The sequence below is a fragment of the Urtica dioica genome, chromosome 2 (genome assembly GCF_054948205.1).
Source record: "Urtica dioica subsp. dioica isolate 48M chromosome 2, U.dioica_male_clone48M_v1_H2, whole genome shotgun sequence".
Taxonomy (NCBI): domain Eukaryota; kingdom Viridiplantae; phylum Streptophyta; class Magnoliopsida; order Rosales; family Urticaceae; genus Urtica; species Urtica dioica.
Genome location: NC_142757.1, coordinates 53,757,475 through 53,779,278, shown reverse-complemented (window position 1 = coordinate 53,779,278; position 21,804 = coordinate 53,757,475). Strand labels below are relative to the sequence as shown.

General features: G+C 36.6%; 3 protein-coding genes across 3 annotated transcripts; all 3 read left to right on the top strand.

Moving 5' to 3' along the window:
* The first annotated feature begins 1,912 nt into the window (after window positions 1–1,912).
* LOC149405685 (uncharacterized) lies at window positions 1,913–4,250 on the top strand. The gene is made up of 5 exons (XM_089606449.1): window positions 1,913–2,207; window positions 3,030–3,096; window positions 3,242–3,290; window positions 3,770–3,814; window positions 3,948–4,250. The coding sequence occupies exons 1-5, from the start codon at window positions 1,965–1,967 to the stop codon at window positions 4,012–4,014; spliced, it is 471 nt and encodes a 156-aa protein (XP_089462575.1). The 5' UTR covers window positions 1,913–1,964; the 3' UTR covers window positions 4,015–4,250.
* A 4,278-nt stretch (window positions 4,251–8,528) lies between these two features.
* On the top strand, window positions 8,529–11,788 carry LOC149405684 (uncharacterized). Its single transcript, XM_089607857.1, has 6 exons — window positions 8,529–8,950; window positions 10,024–10,264; window positions 10,310–10,483; window positions 10,574–10,774; window positions 10,892–11,208; window positions 11,290–11,788. Exons 1-6 carry the CDS (start codon window positions 8,529–8,531, stop codon window positions 11,786–11,788), a joined length of 1,854 nt encoding a protein of 617 aa, XP_089463983.1.
* A 3,360-nt stretch (window positions 11,789–15,148) lies between these two features.
* On the top strand, window positions 15,149–19,469 carry LOC149405683 (transcription factor GLABRA 3-like). The gene is made up of 8 exons (XM_089607952.1): window positions 15,149–15,471; window positions 16,478–16,735; window positions 16,947–17,043; window positions 17,149–17,163; window positions 17,271–17,327; window positions 17,423–18,109; window positions 18,379–18,807; window positions 18,888–19,469. Exons 1-8 carry the CDS (start codon window positions 15,353–15,355, stop codon window positions 18,963–18,965), a joined length of 1,740 nt encoding a protein of 579 aa, XP_089464078.1. The 5' UTR covers window positions 15,149–15,352; the 3' UTR covers window positions 18,966–19,469.
* The last annotated feature ends 2,335 nt before the right edge of the window (window positions 19,470–21,804 follow it).

The following is a 21,804-nucleotide window of genomic DNA, read 5'->3' as shown; positions in this document are numbered from 1 at the left end:
ATATCGATACTTTTGGTTTTTTGTAAGGAAGTATTTCATATCCATAGTAGGAACACACAATCGAAGTTTGTTATGAGTCTTATGACATACTGAGTGAAAGGACAAACTAAGAGCATGAGCAACATGATGAATAACAAAAGAAAATTTTGATTTTTTAAACTTGCTAAGTTATAAATAATCGCAAATATTTTTTGATGTGTATAGTTTTATCATGTTTTTTTTAACAACAGTGCTCTTTCAAACACTTTTTTTTTCTCATTCTCTCACTTTTCGCTCTTATCTATTCTCTAACTTTTCGCTCTTATCTATTCTCTAACTATCTAAGTTCTCAGGCGGCCTCCGGCGAACAAGCGCATAATTATTAAAAAAAAATCATTTTAACTATATCATTGAAGAAAATATTAAATTTTATCAAAATTAAGCGAAAAGTGTCGAAATTCCATAGAAGACTAGACGGGTACCCGGAGGAAGAGTTTGATCTTCTTGTCTTGCAAAAACAGAGCGATGGGCTGAGCTCGCGGCCGCAACCTGACCCGCTTCGATCCTCGACTTAAGACCGGACTTGTTGGAGCCCAAACTCTCCAGCTAAAACCGCATGGCCTGCTGGGATTCCTCTTGTTGGTTCCCCTTCTGTATAAGGATCTTCATAAGTGTTTTTAACTCGAAAGGACTCACGAACTTGTTTTGACTTGATTGGTCGAACTGGTAGTTTTCTTTTTGGATCACACTTACTCGAATTTTTGGAGCTGAAAATCATGATAATTTTCATAAATGGTGTCAAGTTGTTGATGTCAAGTATGCCTCGTCAACAATCACGAACTTTGATGAAATGAGATATGTCATTCTTTTATTTATACGCGACGTGGGTCTCAGGATTTCGTCGTATGATAATTAAAATAATTTTTATTCGATAGTTTAAAGAGATAAATAAACAATTTTATTAATCTAACAAACAAATACATTTTTACAAGCTCGACTATTAGAACACGAGGTGGTCGAACTCAATGAATAAATGTATTAGATTTTTGAACGAATCATGCCCTCGATTATCTTAGAATGAGCTTACCTTATGGACAAGCGTCATTGACTTCACCTCGTCATTCTCGTATAGGTGTTCTCATTCGGATGCGTGTTCGAACGAATAATGAAATCTATGGTCTTTAACAAAGACCGTTTCTTCCGGGGTGGACATATATTGATTTTTCCCTTAGCTAACGTTGAAGAGATGTGCTTATCTATACGTTGGGCCTTAAGCCCAAATGATTTATTTTAACTTATCTCGAGGGAGGTTGGCCATGTCAATTTTGCAGTTTGAGTTTATGCTACAAAGCTAGTCTTTGGCCTTAAGCCCAATGATGTTGGTTTGAGACGAGGAGTTGGATTCATACACTCACAATATTCTTCCTTGACATTCTTGACGATGGAACCGCCACTATTGTCCACCTTTTTCATAGCTGTTGATTTCGCGTTAGATATTTTTGTTTTCACAATTCTTTTGTTATATAAGGATGAGATTACTATTTTTTATGGTTTTAATTGTTCAGATACTCGGACGTCCTTTCTCGAGAGATGAATGTTTTTTTAGGTGTTTTGATTTATCCATAAAACTTCAAGAGATTTATAAGGGGATCATATAGTTGCTCTAAATTTAATGTTTATAATTATCTTCCATCCTTTGAAAATTTGCAGACGTAGTATTATCATTTAATTATAATGTTGAATATTTTAGAATTTGACGTCTTAACTTGTTAAAAAAAAAGTTTGATGCTTATATTTTTTTTTTCGTAGTATTGTATTGTTGACATTATGCAATAAAATTATAAAAATTAAGGGTAACTTTTTGGAGAGTAAAAAAAGTTCTTTATTTTAATATGATAAAAAAAAAATTCGAAATCTGCCCAATTAAAAAACAGATGTAAAAGGCCCGTATAAAACTGCGCTGTACCAGATAAAAACCGCGGGAAATGGAGGGAGCCAGCGAAGACTTTCCGATGAGCTCCGAAACCCTAACGCCGGATCCAATAGACGTCGATCCGCCGTCCATAGTCCCGGAGTTCGTTTCCGGTGATGACTCCCGTACCGAATCGGAACCGCCGCCGAACCGGACGGATATTCTGAGAGCGATCGAAGTGGTGGAGAGAGACTCTCTAGCGATCTCCGATAGCTTCACTTCTCTGTTCGCTTCTCTTCGCGTTGCTCTAGCTGAGGTTCGTTCCTTATTCTTCTATGTTTGAATTGCGACTAAGCGTAGGAAACCCCAAGGAATTTATATTTTTGGGAGTCTAGCCGATTTGACCTCATTTTTAATTAGTTCGTTCGATTTGTCTTCAGAGAAAACTCTGTTCATTGATTGTATTGAGAGAAATTGAAGGAATTGGCAAGAAATTGAATGATTATGATATAGTTCATTAATTTTTATAATTTCTGGTTTTACTTAGAATTTTGTGAGTTTTAGCTCTGGTTAAAATTTGAAGTTTTGAGAGCATTTCTTCTCTCGTTCGATTAGTTTAAAGAGAAAATTGAAAGGTCATGATTCGGATTGTTTATAACAGTCCTAATTCTTCTGGTTTTTCTGGGAAAGAAACAGTTGAAGAGTGAGATTTTTCGAGTTAGGCCGTAACAGACGACTAGTCAATTGGATAGACTTTTGCCTTTTGATTTGAGCCATTTTTCTTCCGAATCTCTGTTTGGATTGTGAGAGCGTGAATGCATTTGTGATTTCGAAGAGAGAACTGAACTATGGGATTCTGTGTGTACTCTTCTCAATGCATATCTCCTTTTGATGCTTGGAATTCGAGAGTTTGAGTCTCTGTTTGGTTGGATCACGAGAAATTCGAAGAATGTCTAAGTCTCCTTTTTTTTTTTTTTTTTTTTTTTATTAATTATTGATCTAAGTCTTTTCGTGTAATCTTAGTTCAGTTTTGGCTGCCAAGGAAGTTGAAAAAAAGAGAAGGGAAGAAGAGATTTTTTTCCCTTCACTTTTGTGTTTTTGACTTTTTAGTTTTTTAAATCCAATGTTATTATTGCAGATTACTAGTAATTCGGTTGATCACGTGCAATGCTTCAGTGACGCTGCCGGTCGTCTTCAAGAATCCGGTAAGAACTATATAAAGCTTCCGTTTATATAAAAATTACGGTTTGTTATTTTTTTTGTTTCTCTCTTTCATTGTCTGGTGTTTAGGATTACTCAATCCCTAAACAAAAAGATTACAGTTTTAAGTGGGGTTTCATATATCTGCAGTGCTTGATGCTTCAACAAAGGGAAACCGATATATAAATTCATGCCTCAGGTATTTTTTTTTTTTTTTCAAACTCTGTGTTTTATCCAATGAATTTAAGAAGTAGACGTTACATGCTTGCTCGATTGTTATCGTGGCATCAATTTATGAGGTTTTCTGTCATTGGCAAAAAAAAAAAAAAATTTGCCAGGTCCTGAGAAATTACAATCAAGTACCTATAAAATGTTTGGTGGGCTAAAGTTTCGGTTTCAGCAATTGCAAGGTGAAAGAACATTTTTGCCCTAAATGCCTTGAGTGACAAGCCATTCATTCGGAGGATTATTGATGTGGTTTCAAACTAGAGTGTGCCTAGAACTCTGAAACTAGATCTTCATGGCTATATTGGACTAGGCAGTTCAGATTCTTATGTGACTAAAACAATAAATAAGATTCAGTCTAATCTTGATATTCAGGAAATTTGGCTAGGCCTTCCTTCCTAAGAAAAATATGTTTTTTTTTTGTTTGTTTAAATTTTGAATATTTTATGGCAGATTAAACGAGGAAATGAAGGGCATGGACAATCTAGCTGCTCAGCTGTATCCTTGACATTATTAATCTGTAATTTGGTTTTTATTTAATTTTTATTATGCTTAATACTAAGGGTAGATATTATTTCCACTCCAAGTTTTTCGAAAATAGTTTTTATAGCTCTCCTTAACGCGATGGAAGAAAAATCTTAAGGAGAACTGTTGACATTCTAGACTCCGCCGTGAACAAACTCCTCCGAATCCCTTGACTTCGCATTTTTACCTTTCTTTCGACGTATTGGTTAGATTAAAATCAGTACCAAGAAAATTTGTGCTCTTCTTTTAAACACTTTGCTCAACAAACAAATCAACCTCTAGCCCCATGGCTAAGAGCACCCAGTGAGTAACTCTTTGGAACATTTTATTTTGCCTGTATGTACCCAAGTAAATTTGGACTTAAGCTAATGTTATTTTTATTTTATGAAATGGTATTATTTACTCTGCATTATTTGTTGCCTGCCAATTGACCACTTTTTTTTTCCCCAATTGATATATTATGACCTACTTTTTAAGTAATGGCAAGGGTAAAAAGACAAAAAAAAAATAGACGCACAAAAAAAAGCATGTCTTTCATGTCATAGAGTCGATCTCTGATTTCTATACACATCACATGAGATGAGAAGAAACATGTTCTTAAGCAAGGTGTAGCTAGTCAACTTAATTTATCATTTATCATTTATCATTTATCATTTATCATTTATCATTTATCATTTATCAATAAAGTATGTTATATAGTAGCAACGGCATGGTTTAGTTGCGTGCCTAGGGTTTAGTATCTGGCTAGCTAATCTCATCTGATTATATTATAAAGCTCATAATGTAGCCATCTATTTATTAAGGTAAGACAATATTTTTGATTCTTGAGAAGGCTAAAACAATGTGCAAAAAGTCATAGTTCATTGCCTCGAGAAATCTACCAACTCTTGTTATGTAATTATTTAATCTCGATGCACTAATTGAAGGCATAGTGTTACTAGAAATAATTGTGTGCCTAATAAGCAACAAAATTATTTTGATTTTTTTTTCTACGTTGAATTTATCTGTTTATATACTGTACTCAACCAAAAAGTCTTCCACTTTTTCCATCTCTCTATTTTATTGTTCCTTTTAAGAGTGATAGTCTTTCTTTCGAAAAAAATGCTAAAATTGTTTTACTTCAAAATTACAAACTCTATTATTATCATTATTATAAAGTTTTTCTTTTAAAATCTCAAGATATATAGCTATATGAAAACTCAAATTTTATCATATAATTATTTTTTGGTAAATTTTAAGTAAATAGCCACAAGATTTATTAATATAGTCCGGAAGATGTTAATAGTTGTAAATAGTTATAAATAAATCATCGGACTCAACTCAAATGGCATAAATGAAATATTGAAAACGTCCAAACAAGATCAAATGATTATTATGATTATTTATTTAAAATTTATAAAATATTAACTATTTAACAAATTTCAAAATTTTGGTGACTGAATTAGCTATGAATTTGATTAAAATTTCTAAACTTCGTCTCTGTCACTTAATGAATTAATCACCATATTTCTTTCTCCTCAATCCCAAAACTCAAATTCCACTTTAGATTTCCCGAAATCTTAGCTTAGGTAGCACTATCTGGTTCCTTGAGATCTCCTATAGTGTAATGGCATGAATTCAATCTATTTTGTGGAAAAAAAAAAAATTCTTTATCATTGAAGTGTTTTTTTTTTCCACCAGAAATATACAGTACCAGAAAAATATAAAATAAAAATAATTGAAATTAATTTTAATGGTCCAAACATGGTTAACCATAGATAGCTATATTTTTATGTTAAAAAAAAAAAACTTTATAAAGTAGCCGTTTACCTCTAAAAAAAACTGACCAATAATCTCGAGTTCTTAACTTGCACCATAACTTACGTTCCATCTATAAGCTTTCTGGTCACATACTAATTTATAAATTTTATAATTAAAACCATTACAAAAAATAATTAATAAACCAACGACTCGTGGACTTGGTTCGATTCAAATCAAATCTAATCAACTATAAATATATTAGAAAAATCAGTGGAATCGGTTACAAGGAAATGAACATTGTTTAAGATGCGACAAAATTGCAAGAAATATATTCAATGTATTATCGTAACATTAATTAATTTTGGACAACCGTAAATAATACGACCCATATATGGTACGAGTACAACCAACTAACGTATTACGTGCTCCGTCTAATAATTAGTTGGACCATAATAAATGTTTATCCCCACCGCTCAAACAACTGAAAATAATATTGATTTTTTTTTATTGGTGTTCTCTTATGATTTGATGAAGTGAGTACGGAATCCATGGTATATTATTAAAAAAAATGGTATTTAATTCCCTATATATGCATGCTATATATATAATATGCGCGCGCGCACACACATATTACGAAAATTTAAAATAGGGATTCAAACAATACTACATAAAATTTGACTGAAAACATGAGACAATTATGAAACATTATGCAATCTAGTTTTATATTTATTATTTATATTTACTTAGTAATAAATACGGACACTCTACCGTATAAATGACCTTTTAAGGTCTAAACCTAAAACCTTCACTAACTTGTTACTCCATCAACTAAAGTCCAATAAAAATTTATTTGCTGGCCATCCTAAGTTATCCTAAGTTAATTATATTACAATTATACTTTTTTTTTTGTTAATAGATACTTCGTTTATTTGATTTAGGCACAGCTACACCCTCATTAACAAAGATAACTATTAATTCTCGTGGTTGCGAGATTAGTTTCAACTAGAAATGTTACACAATCTTTACATAGAATTTTATGATTTAACCTCAATTTCAAATTTCAAATTTCAAATTTATCATGATATACATTGTTTATTTTAGACTTACTCATGATTGTGAGTTTAATTAACTCTATAATATAATTATATACGTCTTCACTGCTACAAAACGTCTAATTAACGTCACTAAAAAAACGATGGCATTTTATATCATTTAGTTTTTAAATATAAGATAAAATGTTTGTGATCGTACTACCTTCGAGCAAAGTGATTGCCGGCGGAGGATGCGTAGTTGACTAGTAGGTACAAGAAATCTCCCAACTCCACTTGTATATATAATTTAAATATTCATATACATAATTATATACAATCCCACTCGTATCTCTTTGTCTGTTATTTTATTCACCTCTTCTTTTTTTTATCTTCTCTCAATTGGTTCCCATTACATTTTTATACTCAGATATAAGAACCAACTATGTTTACATATATTTATTGAAATAATTAAACTTCGTTTTAATTTTATTTGATCTTTTTTTAATGCATAAAATGGCTTCCCACGTAAAAGCCAAAAAAAAAAAAAAATTAAATTACAAGAGAACTTTAGTTCAACGGAAAAAATTTCAAAATCGTTGAAAAAAAAATGAAGAAAGTGGATCACAAACACCCCACAATATTATAACGAAACAATGAGTTATCTGCCTAGGAAAAAAATTGTGGTTCATATCTAAATAATAGACCAGAAAATTAAGAAAATAGCAAACTTAAATGTTTGACGTTGATAAATAGCCAACGTTTGATAAATCTTAGGTAAATAGCCGTAAATAATGTCGTGACCTAATATATGAAGTTGACTAATTTATCTAACATTTACGTCTGTAAATACATGAAAATTGTTATTTACTTAAAATTTACCAAACGTTGACTATTTAACAATATTAAATGTTTAAGTTGGCTATTTTTCAAATGGACCCATAATATAATTAAACACCCACACTGATCAAATATATTCGGTGGTAAAAAAAATCAGATCCACGTTAAGATCATTAGAACATAAAAACAAAATAAAATGAAGATAAAAATATCTCATTTGGAGACACAGCTGAGAAACACTGATTTGCACGACGTAGACAGGCTTGCACTCGTTGAGCTGGTTACGATTCCAATCTCCAGACAATGGCCGCGAAGAGTCGAGAAGCTCTTGCTCACAATGAACTAACCAAAAAGCAATGAAGACATGGAGAAAAAGAAAAAATACATCCCGCAAATCGAGAGTCCTCCGTTAGTTAAGATCACTAGAAATTTATGTTTTAGAAGAGGCGACGGTACGAAAAATTTAAAACACCAACTATTTTGTTAGAGGAAGAGAGCGGCTAGAGCTTACTTGTCAAAATGATAGGCCTAAGATTTTGTGCCCAACTTATTTTTAATTTTTTTATTATAACTTATTTTTATAATTGCTATTTACATCTTATCATGTATTGTTTAATTCTATTAGTTTTTTATTTTTTATTTTTTTTTATTTTTTTTTTCCGTTGAAGGTAGTAAATAAAAATCATTTTTCCGTTTTCTGTTTATGAGTGATCTCTAAAATTTAGACGATACAAATTTAAATTGATGAGATGACACAATTTTTGGTGTAGACTATTTACATCAATTTGATGAGATGACCATACAATGTACGATTTTTACAATCTCTAAAATGTTTGAATATAATCAATCGTACATTGTAAAAATGAAATATTAATAAAGAAGTCTGTAACAGATATGCAATAAGGCGAGTTATTTTCTTTCTATTTTTTTTTTAAATAGAAGTTTGTTTGTGTGTGTGTGTGTTTATTTATTTAATTTTAAACACATCATTGCTAAAATAACCACTTCTATTTTATTTAATGACTCGAAGTGGTGATAGATCAAGGGGGCCAAGGCTTCTCGAGGATTTCAGAAGGATGATGGAGGATTGCGATTTGGGGGATCTGGGGTTTGAAGGTGATATCTTTACGTGGCACCGCAGCGAGGATCTTCTCAGTAGTGCGGGGAGATTGGATAGATGTCTGGTCAACCCGATTTGGTCTGGCGCCTTTCCCTCGGCTTCGGTAAGGCACCTGGAGTTTCGGGGGTCTGATCATCGGCCCCTCCTTTTGTCTACATCGGGGTCGTTGGTTAGGGGGCCGAGGAGGAGGCCTAGACGGTTCTTTTTTGAGGAGTCCTGGTGTAGTGACGAGGGCTGCGAGGAGGTTGTTAAGGAGGCTTGGAAGGCGGACGCGGGGGAGGGGGGGATCGGCGGTTTGGCTCCTTTTCTGGCTCGCTGCCGTGAGTCGCTCTTGAGGTGGGGTTCCGCTAGTCGGAGGGGTTTTAAAGACCGGATCGTGAGGCAAAAAGACGTCTGAAAATTCTGATTAGTCGCAAAGACAAGATGTCGCACACAATGTGTTGACAATGTGTCCGACAACTTGCTTGAACACAGATATGGATAAACAACAAAAAGGCAGTAAACAAAGAACACACGATATGGTTACCCAGTTCGGTGAAACACACTTACATCTGGGGGCACGCTGCCAGTGGAAATGATTTTCACTATCTTGTAGTCAATAGTACACACAAGGTTTATATCTGATTACAATCAACAAATCAATAAAACCTAGAGACTATTACTACCAGTGATCACCTAGACAGGGACTCCCTCTGAATTTGAGCTCCGTCTCAATTCCACCCTTCGAGCAACCTCCTGGCTCGGATGACCTCTAGTCTTCAGCAGTACGTGAACCTTCAATCACGAGAACACAAAACCCAAATCTCACAAACACTCAATCTTTGTGGAATAGTGTTTGAGGAATTACACCGCTCTTATCAAAACACAAAGCCTCCCAATCCGCCGGTCTTGCACGTCTAGGAGCTCTAGGTATTTTGATAAAGCGTCAAAGCTGCTAAGGGAGAGCGCATGGCTTTTATAGCAGCTGTACAATCCTGGAAGGTATCTCGGGTTTCCTTACCCGGCCTCAAGCGAATATCACAAAGTAAAGACTCCATCAAAGTGAATATTCGTGCAATGAAGATAGCAGCGAAGGATATCTGCAATGAAGGCTCCAACGAGGCAGATATCTTGTAATGAAGACAGCAGCAAGGCAATAACTCAGCAATAAGTCACCAGCGAGGCAATCTGTCAAAACTGGAAACTTGCCTGAAATACTGTCTGCACACACGAGGAAAGATGTCAAACCAGAAGTGACAACATAACACCCGACATATTTCCATACCACTTGCACTAAAAAAATAAAACCAACAAAACAACGTAACAACAACGTCCTCCGGCGAGTGAGAGAGGAAGGGCCCAGGAGAGACGTGGAGGCTATTCGGCGGGAAGAGCGTCAGCTGGATGCGCTAGAGGAAAAAGAGAAACTCTAAGTTTTGGCGCCAACGCAGTCGCGCTACCTGGTTAAAATGTAGAGATAGAAACTCTAAGTTCTTTCACCGCAAGGCTTCTTCGAGGAGGAAGAAGAACGAGATCCAGGGTCTCTTCGCGGAGAATGGAGAGTGGGTTGTGGGAGCTCGCGGGATCGAGTCGGTGGTGGTGTCTGACTTTTCGGACATCTTCTTATCCCGGACCATTACTGACGATATGAATTTAGCTTTACTTACCCCTTTTACAGGTGATGATGTGAAACAGGCTGTGTTCTCTATGGAGGCGGTGAAGGCCCCATGAGCTGATGGTTTTCCGGCCTTGTTTTACCAGCGCTTTTGGGATATTGTCGGCGAGGAGGTGATGGGTCTATGTTTGGGTGTGTTGAACGAGGGCAAGCCGGTGGGGGATATCGACAACACGATCATCACCCTCATTCCCAAGACGGATAAACCTGAGAGAGTTCGCGACTTCCGGCCCATCAACCTCTACAACGTTGTCTACAAGGTAATTTCGAAATGTATTGTAGAGCGTCTTAAACTTACCATGCCTTTTGCTATTTCAGAGAATCATAGTGCTTTTATTGGCGGACGTCAGATCTACGACAATGTGATGATTTGTTACGAGGCGATCCACACCATGCCTCGGGGCAGATTCGGAAACGGGTCGTGTGCGGCTCTGAAGATCGACATGGCCAAGGCCTACGATAGGGTGGAGTGGGCCTTTTTGGATTCGATGATGCTTAAGCTCGACTACGATGCTCGTTGGGTGGAAAAGATTATGCGCTGCGTGGCTTCGGTAAGTTTTTCTTTTAATATTAACGGCGAAGTTCGTGGTCATGTGATTCCAGGTAGGGGGCTGCGTCAGGGGGACCCTCTCTCGCCATTCCTCTTCCTTTTTTGCTCTGAAGAGTAGCAACTTATTAGGGGAGTTCGGTTCGGCCGTCAAGACCTCTTCATCACCCACCTCTTCTTTGCGGACGATAGTCTCGTGTTTTGCCAAGCCACGAAGGGGGACTGTGAAGAGGTTGCTCGCTGCCTCGCGGAATACTCGAGGGCCTCGGGTCAGGTGGTCAATTTTTCTAAATCCGACGTTTCTTTTGGCTCGGATGTTGACGAAGCGGTCGGGGTGGAGCTTGCGAATATCCTCCAGGTGTCGGTCACGGCGTGTCACCAGCGGTACCGGACTCCCTACGGCGGTGGGCAGATTGAAAAAAGGATATCTTCGCCTATGTTCGTGAGCGTGTCTGGGAGAAGATCAACTCGTGGCGGGGGCTTTTTTTCTTGAATGCCGGGAAAGATGTTCTCATAAAGGCGGTGCTTCAAGCAATTCATTCCTATGTCGCTAGTTGTTTCTGCATCCCGCAGGGGCTCGTTGATGATATACATAGGGCCATGGCTAGCTTTTGGTGGGGGGGGGGATCAAGTGAGTCAGAAGAAAATCCACTGGTGGAAATGGACGGAGCTCACGGTCCATAAGGATAATGGTGGTCTTGGCTTCCGTGATATTGGGAGATTTAATCAGACTCTCCTCGCTAAGAATGTTTGGCGTCTCCTTAAGAAGAAAATCCACTGGTGGAAATGGACGGAGCTCACGGTCCATAAGGATAATGGTGATCTTGGCTTCCGGGATATTGGGAGATTTAATCAGACTCTCCTCGCTAAGAATGTTTGGCGTCTCCTTAGGCGGCCGGATAGCCTTGTTGGACGCGTTTTCCGTGAGAGCTATTTTCCGATGGGTAGGATCCTTGAGGCGTCCTGCGGCTCATCGGGGTCCTTTCTTGGAAAAGCCTTTGTTGGGGCAGAGAGGTGATCCGGCGTGGTTCGCAGTGGAGAATCGGTATCGGTGATTGGTGATAGATGGATTCCTTGTCCCCCTTCTTTTGGTTTTGAGGATACTCCTGTTATTCCGGAAGATATGCGGGTCTCGGAGCTTATGTTGAGTACGGGGGTTTGGAATGGTCCTTTGATCGAAGCCATGTTTTCACCCGAAGACGCCGACATCATTACTAATATCCCGTTGAGCCGTAGCGGCGGCCCGGATGTGCTTCGGTGGCATTATACGAAGGACGGCGAGTTCTCGGTCAAGAGCGGCTACCGGGTAGCAATGGACACCTTTTCCCCGTTGGCCGGCACGTCGGGCCCTTCCGGGAATATTGAGTGGTGGAAAATCCTTTGGAGTCTCAAGCTCCCCCCTAAGATTAAAAGTTTTGTTTGGAGGGTGTGTCGTGGATGGATCCCGGTTTGGGCTAATCTTGCTAAGAGAAAGATTGTGACCGAGATTCTCTGTCCTATTTGTTCGTCTAATGTAGAGACTTTTTTCCACGCCATTTGGGGCTGCCCTTGGGCCCGCAAAGTGTGGAAAATTGGCGGTTTTAAAGATCTCTTCCCTTTGTTCCGTGACGGCGATTCGATAGGGCTGCTCCTTGAGGTCTCGAAAGTTCTTAAGGTACGTAAACTCGAACTCTTTATTTCTTTAATTTGGGAACTTTGGAACCACAGGAACAACGTTTGCGCCGGGAAAAAGGTGTGGAACCCTGGGGACCTCGTGGAGTGGACGGGGGGTTTCGTCCAAGACTTTTGGAAAGCTACGACCGGGACCCGTGGGGCTGGCCATACTTGCCAAAGTCGGAAGTGGAGGCCCCCGCCGGAGGGCACGGTTGCAATTTCTGTCGACGCTACGGTTCGCCATCACGCTCAGAGGTTCGGGATTGGATGCGTCGCGCGGGCCTCTTTGGGGGTGGTTCTAGGGTCGGAGATTGTCACCTGGCATCAAGGTCTCTCCCCTCAACTTTCGGAGGCTGCGGCGATTCTCCAAGGTATGATCTTTGCGTTGGACTTAGGCTGGAAGAATGTGATGATCCAATCTGATTGCCTCGAGGTGATATCGAACATTCGCCATGGTATTTCCCCAATCTCGGAGCTTGGTACTTTCGTTGATGATATTTTGATGCTTAGGCCTAATTTTGATTATCTAGACTTTGGTTTTCATTCTCGGGAGTGTAATAAGGTTGCCCATAACCTTGCTAGTTTTGCTCTTAATTTTGAGACGGGCGCCCGGTGGATGGGCTCGGTCCCCCCTTGTGCTTTTTTGGAGACCGAGCACGACCGCCGAGGTATTAGTCCTTGACTGTAACCACGATTTTTCTCCGCCATACGTGAGGGTTTTAATGATATTCTTCCCGTGGTGCCGCCCACGGTTTAAAAAAAAAAAAAAATATGAAAAGCAACAGTAAAGTTACCACATGAAATGCAATATAGAGAGAATTACAGGACTAATGTTTTTTTAAAGACTTTTTTTGAAAAAAATAATAATTGACGTGTAATTTTTTTTTTTTTACTATATTGTACGAATTGTTTTGTGTATTTATTTATAATGATAGTTCTTGTTTTGTTTTACAAATTTAATTTATTTTTGTGTTTTGGGGTGATATAATGGGGTTGTGTTTGGAACTTTGGATAACCAGGAATTCATAGGCGACAAAATTGGTTTTGAAATATACTTTCGTAGATTTTGGACCATACTTTCATAACCACCAACCTAACTATAGAAAGCTACGAATGTCTAAAATCTAAATACACCAGTATTTTTGTTGCTCCAACAAAAATAGAAAAAAAAGGAGCAACAAAAATAGAAAAAAAAAACAAAATATAAATAATTAATAAGTCACACCTCCAAATCTTCGAATTCGAAGTTCCAAATTACCCTTTTCAACACATCCAGCTAAGCCAGATTGGTTGTAAATTTAATAAAAGATTTTAGTATTTCTTCAGGTTGGTTGGCAAAGAGAAATACACATACATTTTTTTTTTAATACGAGTTTAAGATGTATGACAAGCTATTGCGTCACCTTTTTTTTTTTTTTTTTCTTCTTCTTCTTCTAATTATTCACGTTATTTAAATGTTTAATAGCCAAATTCCTTCATAGACATAAAATATCAAATACATACAAAGAAAACTAAGTAGAGACTAGATAAAAAAAAAAAATTATACCCCCTCGTACTTAAATCCTCCTCGAAAAATAGTGTTTCAGCTTTCAATATAATCGCTTTCTATGCTGAATTGCACATTTACATAATTACATTAGAGAAGGAAAAAAAATTAAGTCGAGCCGAGCCGAGCCGACTAAGTCAATGACAATGATGAGATTATGACGTTTTATTAGATTCAGAGCCAGTGCTGTTTCTCAATCTCACTTCTCAGGCTTTCATCAATCATCATATGACGATATCTATTTTATTTTTTTTATAATGACGTGACGTGTTAAATTTTATATAAAAAAAGAAAAAATAACAGTCAAGGGTTATATCCGGAAGATGAAGATTCTACTATACCAGAATTAAAAATTAGAGTAAAAGCAGCGAATTATACTAAAAATATACTTTAAGAATATAAAACTGCAAATAGTCAGATAATAAGGACCGACTGACATAATAATTATTCTTGTTATTTTGTTTATAATTTTTCACCAAATCCAACCATTAAATGATTAAAGTATGTAACGCCACCGAGAAAAATTGATGATTTTTGCGTGTTGGGGCCCTCATTTTATTTCATTTAAATTAACTTCGCTGCGCAATTATATTTCATATTAAAATTCATAAACAAAACAGTATATCAGTTGTTCACTTACTCAAGTTTTTAATTATAATTAGGAGCTTCTTTTATCGTTTTGCCTTAAAAAATTAGGAGCTTCTTTTAATTATTATTCTTTAATATATTTCGTAGACCCCTCACTTCCGAGTCATAGATCCATGAGAACTTCAATAATTATTTTTAAAATTTTAAATTATAAATTCAGCATAGGTTTTTGTGTGTTTAAGACATAGGTTTTAGTGTGTTTAAGATTTGGAGAATTCTCTGAAGGCAATTATTAACAAGATGAAGATAATACATAGCTTTTTTTAAAAAAATAAAAAATACAAGATAATGCATTTCTTTTAGCTACTATCAGGCGAAGATTTTGGTGTCTGTTGTCACCTTTGATATTTTGTTTTTGTTGATAGAATTTTTGGAACCACCCAGTTTCTAAGAATTAAACCTAGATTCTAAATTTTATTTTCTAGTATATATTATTTATTTTAGCTCCAAAGTTTTATTCCTTTTATTTTTTCTTCCGTCCTTCACTTGTAGTATCACTATCCAAGACCATCTTCACTCTAAAGTCTCTAATAGTCTAATATCACTGTCTAAGACAAAGATGATTTATGTTTTTTTATTTCTTCTTGCTCTGAGACACAATTCATCTATGATTATGTGTTTCTTGAGCTAAACTAAACACATGTACTTGCTGACATATTTGATAGATTCTGGATACTGAAGAGTTTAGAAGTGAGTGAGTGTATTTTTTATTTTTATTTTAAGTTGAAAATAATTATGGAGCTCCAAAGTGAGGAGAGAGTGATAGAGAATTTGAAGAGACAACTTGCCAAAGCTGTGAGAAACATTCAATGGAGTTACGCCATTTTCTGGTCCATTTCACATGAACAACCAGGGTATGTACGGACATTCCTATCTCTACTCTATTCTCCAATTAGTTGAAACTCGTCTGAGTTAAAGCCTAATTCAGGAAACCCTTCTAAATAAATTGTGGTTTTCAGAGTAAAACAAGATAAAGTTTCAAGCTTTGTAACGATTTGAAACTAGATTTTGTTAAGAGTTGGAAGAAAAAGGCTCAATCTTTTTGGGGAATGTTTACATAGTTGCTCAATGATTATTCTTGGCACAGTGCTAATTTTTTTGTTTTTGTTTTTTTGTCTAGAATTAAACAGGGGTATTGTATGTACTTGTTTGCTCATCTCTACTCTATTTTCCAACCCTAATTAAGGCAACCTTTAATTTAAAATGTGGTTGTATTTTTCAGAGTAAAACAAAATAAAGTTTCAATCTTTACCAGTGTCTGAAACTGGGTTTTGTTGCAACTGAAAAATAAACAAGTGTAAAGTCTCAAGCATTTTGGGGAATGTTACATACGAGCTCAATGGTTAATTGTAATTTCTGAGAAAAACAACACAGAGTTTCAATCTTTATAATTTTCTGAAACTGGGTTTTGTTTCATTGTTTAAGACTTGGCACAGAAAGATTTTTTTTGTTCATAAAAAGTGTAAAGTCTCAACCTTTTTGGAAGTGTTTACATATGAGCTAAATGATCAATTCTAGTTTCAGAGTAAAACAACATAAAGTTTCAAAACTTATGATTTTTTTGTTCTCGAGCAATCTTTATGACTTTCTGAAACTGGGTTTGGTTACATTGTTCAAGACTTGCCATGGAAAAAAGACTTAAAAAAGGTGTGAAGTCTCAACATTTTTAAGAAGTTTACGTATGAGCTCAATGGTTAGTTGTAATTTCAGAGTAAACCAACATAAAGTTTCAATCTTTATGATTTTCTGAAACCGGGTTCAAGACCTGGCATAGAAAACAAATAATCGTAGAAACTCGAGCTTTTCTGGGGAATGCGCTCAATGACTTTTGCTTGACTAGTATTTTCAACCATTTATAAGGGTGTTGGAATGGGGTGAGGGATATTATAATGGAGATATAAAGACAAGGAAAACACTACAAGCAGTGGAACTCAACGCTGACCAAATGGGTCTGCAAAGGAGTGAGCAACTGAGAGAGCTCTACGACTCTCTCTCTGCCGGAGAGTCGAGCCAAGTGGTGCCTATGAGGCCATCGGCGGCTTTGTCCCCCGAAGACCTCTCCGATGCAGAGTGGTACTACCTTGTTTGCATGTCATTCGTCTTCAATCTCGGCCAAGGGTACTAAATCTTTTTCCTTACATTTATGCATTTATTTACGTACTTATTGATTTGAATGTTGTTGAGAGTTTTGGTGCGACGAAATTTGATAATCATGGGACATTGTAATCTATATGTGCCGAATTTTTACGTATGTATGTCTTCTAATGTTTATTGTCATTGATCTATGAATGATATTTACGAATTTTCTGTTGTTTTTTTCTTCTTTCAGTTTGCCCGGGAGAGCATTGGCCAACGATCAGCCGATATGGCTATACAACGCCCATTCTGCGGATAGCAAAGTGTTTAGCCGATCTCTACTCGCAAAGGTAGTTGTTTTTCTTCTTGTTCTTCTTGTTTCTTGAATAAATTGCCTTCTTAAGTACATTGCGAGAAAGCTGATTTATTTTTTTTGGTCTGCTTGATTTCTTCAGAGCGCGTCGATTCAGGTACTTAAAACTCGAGCTCTCTCAAATGTACTTTTATATCCTGCAAAAACAGAAAGATGTTGCTAAACTAATTATGCAATTTCTTTTTTCGATTTTGGTCCTATCAGACAGTGATATGCTTTCCGTTTCTCGGGGGTGTCATCGAACTAGGCATGTCAGATCGGGTACTTCTTTCTTCATTTTTTGGTCTCGAAAAGATCCCACTTCAATTTATTAATCTAAAGTTGATATGTGTATTATTGTTCCTAATCTTATGAAGGTCTTGGAGGATCATACACTTATTCAGAACTTTAAGAAATCAATCATGGAAGTTCCAAATCCGAACCCCAAAGATCTGAACTTTTTGTCCCCAAGTAAGAGCTCGGAAGATTTGGAGCCAAACAGACCAGCCAAGGAATCGATAATGGTGGAAGGACTTAATGGAGCCACAGCTTCTCAAGTGCAAAGCTGGCAAATCATGGACGACGATGAGCTCAGTAACTGCGTCCACAACTCGATGGACTCGAGCGATTGCATATCTCAGACTCTTGTGGAGCCTGAATCGACAACACACGAGACGAAAATGAAGACGAAAACGAGTGCTTTAGCCGAAGACTTCCACTACCAAGGCATCATGGCGACTCTCTTCAAGGATTCGGACCATCTTCTCCTCGGGCCACAGTTTCAGAACCTTAACCGAGAATCGAGCTTTGTTCGTTGGAAGAGAGGAGGGTTTCGGAAGCGGGTTTCGAGAGACATGGCTTCTTCGCAGAGAATAGTCAAGAAGATCCTTATTGAAGTCCCTCGTATGCACGTCAAGTGTGATATCGTATCGCCGGAGGAGAACCGGAACGACGAAGAAGTCGAGGAAATCGGAGCCAACCACGCGGCTTCGGAGAGGAAACGGAGGGAAAGGCTCAACGAAAAGTTTTCGGTTCTGAAAACAATAGTTCCTTCACTTTCAAAGGTATAGTTTTAGTCATGTAGCTATTTAGTGAAAACGATAACTACTATTAGCGCGTCAATGACTCTAATACAGGTGAGTTCGACCACGTCATGTGGGTCCCACCTGTATTAGAGCTATTAGCGCGCTGATGGTTATCGATGCTCGTTTAGGCCTTGTTTGACAACATTTTTGAAAACCCTTCATTTTTTTTATTAAGGCTTATTTAAAATAACTATTCGGATATAGATGTGAGCTTAAAAGTAGAAACATTTTGTTTTTCTTTTCGTTAGGATGACAAAGTATCGATACTCGACGACGCGATAGAGTACTTGAGAGAGCTCGAAAGAAGGGTCAATGATTTGGAATCTCTCCGAGAGACGCTCGACTCGGAACAAAACACAATGGGAAAATCACAAGAGACCAGAGAGGGAACGTCCGATAACTACGGGAGCAAGAAAATCGGGGGCGGGAAAAGGCCTTTGGCCAATAAGAGGAAAGTTTGCGATATCGACGAAGTGGTCTCGGAGACGAATCATGCCTCGTCCGAAAATATAGCCGTTAGGATGAAGAACAGAGAAATCGTGATCGAGGTCAAGTGTCCATGGAGGGACGGGGTGTTGCTAGAGATAATGGACGCTTTGGGCGATCTCAACATAGATTCGCACTCGGTTCAATCTTCGACGATCGAAGGAGTTATTTCCTTGACGGTTAAATCCACGGTATATTATTCGATCTTCAATGCATATAGTCAAAGATTATTGAAGTTCTCAACGGCATATTATTTTTTGTTAACTTGCAGATAAAGGGATCAACGGCTGTGTCGGCAACGATGATCAAGCAAGCACTCAAGAGAGTGATTCGGTCGAAGATTCTGTAGATTGTTTTGAAGATGGGTTTTTTTTTTCCTTCTTTTTTATTTTCTTGCTTTGTAGTGTCTAATAAAAGTCTCTTTAGTCTTTCCTTCTAAATAATGTAGTTTTCGTTAACTAGTCTATGAACACCTAACAAATATTGTATTATCGCATTAAGTTCACATTAGACATTGCTTCTCAGTTAGCTCTATGTATGTATCAAAGAAAAGAAAAAAAAAATCTTAAAGATATGTTATATAAAAAAGGTGAAAGCTTGATCGTGGATCTGACTTTGTGGTCGAGGACGAGCAATGACGAGTCGTCCACGAGCATGAACTCGACGATGCTGAGATATGACTTCGTGGTCAAGAACGAGCAATGGCGAGACCAGCAATTCGATTCCGGACATCGACAACGAAGGATTGCGATGTCTCGGCGGCTTCGGGAGGAACTCCGATTGTAAAATTTAAAAAAGAATAACACAAAGAGGAAAAAAAAAAAAAAAAGCGCTCGATACTGCAAATTCGAATTAATGCATGAAGTTATTACGTTGAATACAAATTGCTCTCTAAAAATAGGGATTATTATACAATTCGTTGTTCACATGTTTTTTGAAACAAAAATAGATAACTACCTATTTCACACGTACTCATATTCCATTTAAATTATGAATAACTACTTTCCTTCAAACAAGAAATCATATCAGCATAATTGATTGAATTTAAATGGAAATTAAAAAGTTAAACCTATAGAAATTTATAAGCAACTAATTCACATCAAATTTATTGTTTGCTAAATAGCGTCACTGTTTGGTTAATTATAATCAATTAGCCACAAATTCTATTAACAATAATTATTTGACATTTTTTTCCAAATAAAACCCGCCAATTTATTGTAAATAAAATATAAAAAACCCACCCATTTATTATAATAGGTGGAAATTATTCGGGTAAAATTGTCAATTTGATTATTGTTAATAGATACGGTGGCTAATTAACCATAATTAATCAAACGTTGGCTAATATACAAACTTAAAGTTTCTATATGGAAGTAAACTATTAAATCTTTTATTTGTTGTGTTTTAATAGTTGGCTATATTATATTTTTTTCAATTTTTATTGAAAGCATATAAAGGTTAGTCATGTAAATTTATTTCATATTAAAATGTTCAGGTCATCTAAAATTACTACAATTGAAACTTTAGTGAAACGTTGGGTACTTTGTAATATCAACGTTTCAAATGATTTAATTTGTATAATTTTTCTTAAAATAAACAAAGGAACATAATATAATTTTTATCTAATAACAAATTATGTAGAATACATAAAATAATTTTCACAACTTGATGTTTAAAAAACATCTCGAAACAGCATTTCAAAAATACCAAAACAGTCAATACAAGTTATAACAATCTCCAACATAAAATTTTACTTCTTAAATCACGTTTGACTATTCTCTTACAACAGGGAACAAAGAAAAGCACAATATAAATAAATAAATAACAATCAATCATCAAATCAAACCCCACCAAATTCCAAATTCAATCTTTTATCATCATAAAGGAATTCTTTGACACATGCCTTGTTCTCTCATGTATAATCCAAACAAAAAAATAAAATCTAATAGCCACGTTGAATGAATATGAATATGAATATGATATGATCATATCATATCACATTATGGCTCTTAATCTTTCAAATATAAATTATGAGATCTTTGTGCCATCAAATCAAAGAGCATCAACCAAACCAATGCCACAATAATAATTGAAACTAAAGGCATCAACCTATAATTTTGAGAGAGAGCATTTCACAAATATATAATTAAATTCAAATTAGTTTAATGTATTTTTTATTTCTCAAATAGTAAATATTATTATTTATCATATGCATATACATTAAATATCATAATCGTCCATTTTATGTTTATTTTTAATTTTGCACGATAAATATAACTAACCATCATATGCATATATAATAAATATTGTATGAAATTCTGATTAGTTGCAATGGCAAGATGTCGCACACAATGTGTTGACAATGTGTCCGACAACTTGCTTGAACACAGATATGGATAAACAACAAAAAGTGCAGGAAACAAAGTACACAGGATATGGTTACCCAGTTCGGTGAAACACACCTACATCTGGGGGCACGCTGCCAGTGGAAAGGATTTTCACTATCTTGTAGTCAATAGTACACACAAGGTTATATCTGATTACAATCAACAAATCAATAAAACCTAGAGACTATTACTACCAGTGATCACCTAGACAGGGACTCCCCCTGAATTTGAGCTCCGTCTCAATTCCACCCTTCGAGCAACCTCCTGGCTCGGATGACCTTCAGTCTTCAGTAGTACGTGAACCTTCAATCACGAAAAGCACAAGAACCCAAATCTCACATACACTCAATCTGTAGAATAGTGTTTGAGAGAATACACCACTTAAAACCAAAACACACAGCCTCCCAGTCCGCCGGTCTTGCACGTCTAAGAGCTCTGAGTGTTTGATCAAAAGTGTCGAGGCTGCTAAGGGAGAGCACACGGCTTTTATAGCAGCTGGACAATCCTGGAAGATATATCGGGTTTCCTTACCCGGCCTCATGCGAATATCACAAAGTAAAGACTCCATCAAAGTGAATATTCGTGCAATGAAGATAGCAGCGGAGGATATCTTGTAATGAAGACAGCAGCGAGGCAATAACACAGCAATAAGTCGCCAGCGAAGCAAACAGACGAAACTGGAAACTTGCCTGAAATACTGTCTGCACACATGAGGAAAGATGTCAATCCAGAAGATGAAACATAACACCCGACATCTTTCCATACCACTTGCACTAAAAAATAAAGCCAACAAAACAACGT

Excerpts from the sequence above, each read along its gene's own strand:
- LOC149405684 (XM_089607857.1), top strand. The coding sequence starts at position 8,529 with ATGGAGGATTGCGATTTGGGGGATCTGGGGTTTGAAGGTGATATCTTT. Across the intron at positions 10,265-10,309 it reads CTGTGTTCTCTATGGAGGCG|CGCTTTTGGGATATTGTCGG; the intron begins GTGAAGGCCCCA and ends TTGTTTTACCAG. Across the intron at positions 11,209-11,289 it reads AAAAGGATATCTTCGCCTAT|GCGGTGCTTCAAGCAATTCA; the intron begins GTTCGTGAGCGT and ends GTTCTCATAAAG.
- LOC149405683 (XM_089607952.1), top strand. The coding sequence starts at position 15,353 with ATGGAGCTCCAAAGTGAGGAGAGAGTGATAGAGAATTTGAAGAGACAA. Across the intron at positions 16,736-16,946 it reads GTCTTCAATCTCGGCCAAGG|TTTGCCCGGGAGAGCATTGG; the intron begins GTACTAAATCTT and ends TTCTTCTTTCAG. Across the intron at positions 18,808-18,887 it reads CCTTGACGGTTAAATCCACG|ATAAAGGGATCAACGGCTGT; the intron begins GTATATTATTCG and ends GTTAACTTGCAG.
- LOC149405685 (XM_089606449.1), top strand. The coding sequence starts at position 1,965 with ATGGAGGGAGCCAGCGAAGACTTTCCGATGAGCTCCGAAACCCTAACG. Across the intron at positions 2,208-3,029 it reads TTCGCGTTGCTCTAGCTGAG|ATTACTAGTAATTCGGTTGA; the intron begins GTTCGTTCCTTA and ends TTATTATTGCAG. Across the intron at positions 3,097-3,241 it reads CGGTCGTCTTCAAGAATCCG|TGCTTGATGCTTCAACAAAG; the intron begins GTAAGAACTATA and ends ATATATCTGCAG.